The following is a 7,604-nucleotide window of genomic DNA, read 5'->3' as shown; positions in this document are numbered from 1 at the left end:
CCCCTTGGTCTTCCTATAATACATAAACCTAATGGGCTGGCATTGGTGCCTTCGACCCATATTATAGTGAGGAGACTCGCCTTGAATATTGTAGCTCACTGCAAGAATCCCTAGCTGATGCCCTGACGACACATCCGATCTATCAGATCAAAATAACACCCAATTAGCAATTGGGTTCCATTCTAAGGCCCACCATCCAAACTTGGGGTAAAATGACCATTTTACCCCTGGCCCAACATGAACCAAAACTGAGGCCCAAATCCATTAACCAAAAGGCCTAAAACCAAAAGATCCACAAAGGCCCACTAATGGCCCAATTTTCCAAATTAGGCCCAACCTCATATGAGTCTTATCCTAAGCCCATAATTTCCTTCATTACAGTTCAGGTTACCTCAAGTATCCCCCTTAGGACAACTTGGTCAAAGACAGAAGTTAAAAAGTGGTCAACGGGCCGAGTTGACCTAATTCGTCGAGTTGTTCCTTCAACTCGCCATGTTTTTCCATTTAACTGCAAAGTCGGGAAAAGCTGATCCAACTCGCCGAGTTTATCAATAAACTTGCTGAGTTCACTTAAAACCAATAGCTTAATACAATAAGCACGTAATCCATAAGGACATGACCCCAAAACCTAGATTCGACTTCCTTGAGTCAGAAAACCATGTAAAGTTGCCAACTTTACGTTCATGCATGTCTAAATGAAACTCTTAAGCTTAAAATGGACTTAATAATTGTCTTAATGCATGAATGACACCAATATCCTCATAAAGCTTGCAACTTTAAGCCAAATGAGGCCACAAAATGGCTAGATCTAAAATGAAAACCCATGAAACACTCAAATCCTTGGACAATCCATCAAAGAATCCAATAATCAAAATAAAACCCCAAAAGAAGAGATTTAATCAATGAAGAAGCAAGGTACAAGATTTATACCTCAAAGAGACTGCAATAAGTGCAAAAGTTCTGGATCTAAAGCCTTTCCACTAAGATAGACACCTTCACTTCAAGGCTCCTTCAAAAGAGTACCAAAAATCAACACTCCAAGATCTCCACAAGCTCATTCAACTATGGAAGATGATACTCAATTTTTGGGTTTCTGGGCAGAGGAGGCTGGAAAGGAGGCCAACCAAGGGACTTAAGGCCTTTAAATAGGATGCAACACCCTAAAAATTAGGGTTTCCTTCCCAGCTGCCAACTTGCCGAGTTAAGGCTCCTCAACTCACCAAGTTGGTTCATTAAACTCACAGATAAAAATCACCTCGACTCATTGAGTTGAGCTCCCCCCCCCCCCCCCCCCAACTCGCTGAGTTCCAAAGAGAAATTTCACACTTGGCAACCACCTCATATCAGAAATCGAGCGTTACACTGATTCATGATAGGAATCATTTGGTTTGTTGTTATGACCATGATTAGCATTCTAATTGTTTCTATCTATGTTTACTTTCTGATTTAGGGCTTCAAAACCCTATTGCTTTGTGTTAGATTAGATGAATCTTGAGATTTTGGATTAAATTGATATTTAGATCGTTTGTTTTTATTTAATTTATTTTGTCAAGTTTGATTGAAAGATCCATATGTGTTAAAGATCTCAAGTTTATTGTCTATTACTAAATTAGCAGAGTTTAGATGCCATTCTGATTATGTTAATTTGAGTCATAGTTGTCTATGATCATTGGTAATTATGACTAGAGTTTGATCAGAACCTAGGGTTAAGTTAATAAGGTTTTAAACTTTAATGTGTATGCATGAGTAGATGATCATTCTATGCATGATTTAATTTTTATGAATATTATGATTAATAAAGATCAAATTTTGCTTAATACGAACTCAACAATGAATTTATGGATAATTAATGGCATGACGATGAAATTAAGAGTCTTTAGATTCATTAGAATTAATAGTCTGCTAAGTCATATTAGGAGTCGGTGAATAATGAATAAATATCAATTGCACTTAGTAGTTAACAATAATTTTGAGATGAAATCTAATATGAACTAAAGTACCTGAAGTGATTCGTTTCCAATCAGTTTATCTAGTTAGTTTAGTTGTTGATTTAATTAAGTTTTATAATCAAAACCTGATTTTATTGTTTTCTTTTATTTGGAATAACCTATAATCAAATATTCTTATGTTAATTCACTAATGATCCCCTTAAGTTCGACACCCTTGCTTATCAAAACTATATTATACTCGATCAGGTTCACTGTCTGTAACGTGTCGTTTAAATGCAATAGACTAGAAATTATAAATAAAAACTAGTACATTAAAATACACATCATATGTCATTTGTACCATTTTTTTGACATGTAATGCATGTCATTAAAAGCGTATTTTCTAGTAGTGTGTAATGATAATGTATATATAATGAAGAAATGCTTGACATGAATTCAATAACCAACCTCTAAGTCATCTTAGTCATCTTAAACCCTAAACATCACAAATGATAGATGGTTGATTATATAGTGTAGTTAAGTTAGCACAAAACACACTTAGCGAATAGAGGATCGATCATGGAAAACATCACAAACTAGGTAACATGTGAACCATTACACATGTATCATGTGGAAGGCTTTCAAGATCCAATATGTCGCGAGGATTTCTAAAAAGCCATCACAAACATTACACTAGCGTAATTTAGATATTCAAGTGATTGTAAGTGTTCAAACCACATGCTTCTCTCACTCATACTCATGAGTGGATGAAGCATGATCATGAGTTATCTAACTATTAACATGTCATGAAAAACAATAAACATTTTAAAAGACCATCCCATTTTTACTCTTTCATCACAAAACAATTACCTAAAAAGATGAATAAATAGATACATATAGTATTCAAGTAGTATACAATATCTAATACAACAAATCACATGAATTTTGAGGTTTACAAATAGTGAATGATCTCCATCAAATTCTTACAACTAAACTATGATCAACTATAAGTTATATGATTCTTGCTTCTTTAATAAGAACATTCACAATGAAGAATTTAATGAGAGAATTGAATGAGTTGGAAAACCTAATTGTCATTCAGAGGATGAAACTTTATCATTGTAAAACACCACATTGACATTTAATAAATTTGAATTTCAATGACAAACAAAAGCTTTTTGATTTTTATATAAATGTCTGAATATGTTCTATTAAATCTTATAGAGTTCAATATATTATAAGAAAAACTAGTATAGTTTCATAGAATATAGAAATAAATGATGTATGATATTTCCTATGGGAACCTCTCCTTCCAAGACACATTCTGATGCTATGAGGGTAATGGATTAATTCATCAAAATTTTCCATATAAATTTGCATGGGTGAGAGTAATATCTAAATGGATACAAACTAGGATGTCTTCATGTCACTCAAGTTGCCAATAGGCGACAATATCTTAAAGTATATGTGCCTAAAATCTATGCTGATAATTAATGTTCACATAATAAATTTTACATGCATAATAAATCATTGAGGCAATATGAACCATAAATAGATGTTGAAAAATGGCACGGAGAAAAAAGATGCATTACTAACATCTAAATTCATATTCCCACAAGTTTTAGCTCAGAAAAAACAATTTTACATGTTGATTCTTCAAGGGATTATACTTCCTCTTTTCCTAAAGAAAAGCTACCAAATGGCCAGTTGATAACACAATAAAACCCTCTATTTTTCAACCAGCTTTCTTCTTCATATAAACAATTAAACACTCCAGCAACCATTATTATCAAAGTTGGATCTTCCCTTGTTTGCTTCCCACTAAAACAAATCAATAATTAACCATGAGTAATTAATTAAATAAAAAGATGCAAAATGCGTAATAGATAAAAAAGACAACTATTGAAAACTCACAACATATGTTGGAAATCTCCGAACTCTTAATCACTCGCAGCCTCTTAACTGTGGAAACAAACATGCTGCAAACCACATGTCAAACAAACAATTAATTATTACCATTTCATAATCAAATAAAAAAATAAACAGAATAATTAATTAAGGAACAAAATAAATCAGACACAGACACTTGCATTAGTTTAAAAAATGTTAGGCAGCAAAAATGAGTTGTCAGCTCAATTATTTTACGATCTATAAACATCATATTCTTTAACAAGAAAGCAAATTTGCATACAACAAGCATCTAATGATCTAATGTGTCTATTTTTTAATAAATGGAATGATATGCCACTGTTGTTGAGGAATCTAACTGCTATAAAAACCCAAAAACTTTTTGTCGCTTTTTAGACTTATGTGGGCACAAGAAAGAGAACAACTTGTCGAATATTAAAAGGGTTTTGCAATTGCAAAGCAACGAAAATAAAGGGTGATCCATGATCGCATGTTTAATTAAACAAGTCTTTGTAAATTAAATTAAATGTTTGTATAGTAATTAAGTAAAAATTACACAAATGGTCCTTGTAGTTGGAAGAAAATACCACTACAAGTCATTTTAAAAAAAAAATTAACATGATCGATATTTTTCATGTTGAAAACACACACGATAGGTCATTTTCTTTCAACCACAAGGATACAACATGTGTCTTTTAAACCTGAAAATGACCGAACATGTTAGTCTTTAGACATGAAAATGACCGACCATATTAAAAATTCTTCAAAATGGAATTGAAGTGGTATTTTCGGATAATCACAAGGACTATTTGTGTAATTTTTTTAATTAAATAATAATGAAAAAAACATCAAAATCGAGATACTTACTGCCATGGGACATCCCCAACAAGCATCCTGTCCCCTTCATTATCTTCATACACCAACGTATATTCCCCACTTCCATCTAACAAACCAGTAATCGCTTTTTCTTGTTCTTGATTATCAGATATATCTTTTTGAGCTGCATAACAACATATTATGACAAATTATATTATATTATATGAAGATATATCAAGTTGAAAGTACGTTGAAACATAACAAAAAAAAGAAATATGTAACGATTTTAAACCTGCAAGAAGTCCTCTAAAGAGTTCATCAACAGCAGTTGAAAGCTTCTCATAGCTATCATAAGCGTTCAGATCGACTTTCCTACCGATTGGAACTCCGTTCATATTGATCTTCACGAAGAAACCCTTTTGTGAACTTTCCATAGTTTTTTCTCTCTTAACAACATTGTCTGAAACGACGACGTTTTGTGAATCCGAAGGAGGTGCTGGTTTCGAGTTGCTGCTGCTTGCAATATTCTTCCGAAATGACCGAATCGGAGGCCACCCGACAACCGGAGTAGGTGCACTTCTTCATAAAAAAAGAAAATAGTTAGAGCATCAAGATTTAATTTTTTTTTAAAACCCATGAAGTTTTGTAGATGAAATTAATGATATGTTGTAATAAACACGATATAACATGAGAATAGTGATTTAAAAGAGTAGTACCACCATTAGTGTCCAAACAAAACAAAACAAAACTCCATGAGTTGATGAGTTTCCCGAAAAAAACACATACATACAAAGCAAAATATAAAAGAAAAAGATATGTGAGAGTTGTTTTTATTTCCATGCATGGACCATTGATACAAAATCTTAATATTATTCTCTCATTAAAATGTAAAGAAAGTGTTACCTTTTCTGAGAGGTGTTGGGGACATGAATTACAGACGCTTTTGATGGTGTTTTGTAGTTTTTTGGGGACCAATCTTCAACAGAAGGTGGACCAAGTCGTAGCTCAAGAGTCTTTTCATCTCCATTTCCATGGCTTCTACTTCTTGATATTGATCTTGTTCGAGCTTCGACGTCAAGATTATCATCATCATCATCGTCTCTTTTTGTTGTAAACCAGTTTCTTTCTTTCGGAATCAAATCCAAAAGTTGAGGATGTATCTCTTCATCTTTCACCCTCGAATACCCACTTTCCATTTCCACTTTTTCTTTCAAGAAAGCTCGTTTTTTTTACCTTTTACTCCAAACCCAGATACGAAATCAACAAAAACCGAGTTCTTAACTAGGAAAAATCCGATCTTTTTCACCTGCCCATGTCCTTGATGACATCCAGCTGTTAAAATGAAATTAATATAACAGAACTGAAGATGAGATGAAGGTGTAGATGGGATTTGTAAGACACGGAATATCTTTAGTTTGATTATTATGGCTATGGGGGGGGGTGTCTGAAGATCTTGAGATTTGCAGAGAGAGTAGACCAATAGGGAGGAACAGGTAGAAAGAGTGACTAGAAATGAAGCGAAAATGAGGAAAGAGTAAAGAAATCGAAAGAAAGAAAGAGATTCCTTTTCACTCAAAACACACAGTGGATTTTAGTCTTAACACGCAACCATACTCTCAATATATATGTAGTTTGTTTCAACAAGCAAAGCGTGCTTTCTTTCTCCCTAAACCAAACACCAAAAAGCATAAAAAATATTCTCTTTCCTCTCTCTTTATCTCTATTCACACACACATAGTTTTAGGTAGGTGTCTAATGTCTATGACTTTTTAATTTTTTTTTTATATTAGACTATGACACACACCTCACCTCAGCTCCCTATTCTTCCAGCAACTTGGCCTAATTACAGTATTTGCACACTGCACATCTCTCTATGCTCATAATCTTCTAACTCTTTTAAACCAATATGTCACAAAAGTGCCCAAACAAGAGTTAGAGTTGTATGTTTAACAAGAGTTAGAGTTGTATGTTTAACAAAAATAACAGCATTTTATATCTCATCGCTGTTAAAAAAGAATAATAACATTATTTTATAATATTTATCTAATCATTAATTTTGTAAAAATGTCTCACATAATTACTTTACTTGGACTATAGAGATTTCTTCACAAAGGTTTTTCGTTTTCCTTTTTTTTTTATATAAATTGTTTTTTATTGGGTGGTTTTAGGGAACGGTTAGGGTGGATTATAGATATAACTTTTTAGTGGTCAACACAATATTACTCATATATAAGTATATAACTTGATGAATATAGCTATATTGCTTGTAAAAAAAATATACCCATAAAATTTTTTAATTAACATGTTAATTGAAAAAGAAAACGGTTTTGGAAAAAACTCCAATACTCCAATAGCCTTTAAAATTCTTAAAAACTATTTATTTGAAAAAACGTCTTTTGTGATGCTTTTAGCAAAATAACTTTTCTAAGGAATAATAATAATAGAGTTATTCATAAAATATCACAAAGGTTAATATTTCAAGGTAATCATATTTTTTCTGGATTTTAAAAATAACTACCAATTACCAATTTCTTGAAAATCAGCCGCAAGTTTGTGTGAGCTACTTTTCATCAAATACTTATATTGAAATGTGAATTTCTTGTTCCGCGGTTCATCAAAACAAAATTTAGAATATAAAAAATTGTTTATTATACAAAAAACTTTATATGTTGACTTTTCTGTTTTGGAAAAAAAATATCAAATTTTTACTTATTTTTTGTTATTTCAGCCTAAAACCGGTTACCAACGGTTAAACTAGATGTATTCCATAAAGACCCTACATTTTATAGATTCATGTTTTTCATTATTTATAAATATTTAACTAGGAGTACTAAACTTAAATTGGGTTACCATGAGGGTTAAGTGACACTGTTAGCAAATGAAGAACAATCACGGAAACTAGTTGTTCCCTATACTCGAATAAATATGTTTAAGTAGGGAAAATGACATAAA

At 32.3% G+C, this 7,604-nt stretch overlaps 1 protein-coding gene across 2 annotated transcripts; it reads right to left on the bottom strand.

Annotated features, from left to right (window-relative positions):
- Nucleotides 1-3,501: 3,501 nt before the first annotated feature.
- LOC145102954 (auxin-responsive protein IAA26-like) lies at nucleotides 3,502-6,352 on the bottom strand. Of its 2 annotated transcripts, none has more exons than XM_079040479.1 (5): nucleotides 5,556-6,352; nucleotides 4,945-5,228; nucleotides 4,704-4,836; nucleotides 3,843-3,907; nucleotides 3,502-3,749 (listed from the first exon to the last, which is right to left on the bottom strand). In XM_079040479.1, exons 1-5 carry the CDS (start codon nucleotides 5,846-5,848, stop codon nucleotides 3,718-3,720), a joined length of 807 nt encoding a protein of 268 aa, XP_078896605.1. In that variant the 5' UTR covers nucleotides 5,849-6,352; the 3' UTR covers nucleotides 3,502-3,717. The 2 variants fall into 2 exon arrangements, with proteins under 2 accessions (XP_078896605.1, XP_078896604.1); XM_079040478.1 differs by having other exon boundaries at nucleotides 4,945-5,231; nucleotides 5,556-6,345.
- Nucleotides 6,353-7,604: the final 1,252 nt, after the last annotated feature.

This window comes from Lactuca serriola, chromosome 4 (assembly GCF_051521515.1).
Source record: "Lactuca serriola cultivar US96UC23 chromosome 4, Lser_US96UC23_V15, whole genome shotgun sequence".
Lineage (NCBI taxonomy): Eukaryota > Viridiplantae > Streptophyta > Magnoliopsida > Asterales > Asteraceae > Lactuca > Lactuca serriola.
This window is presented reverse-complemented; position numbering and strand designations above follow the sequence as displayed.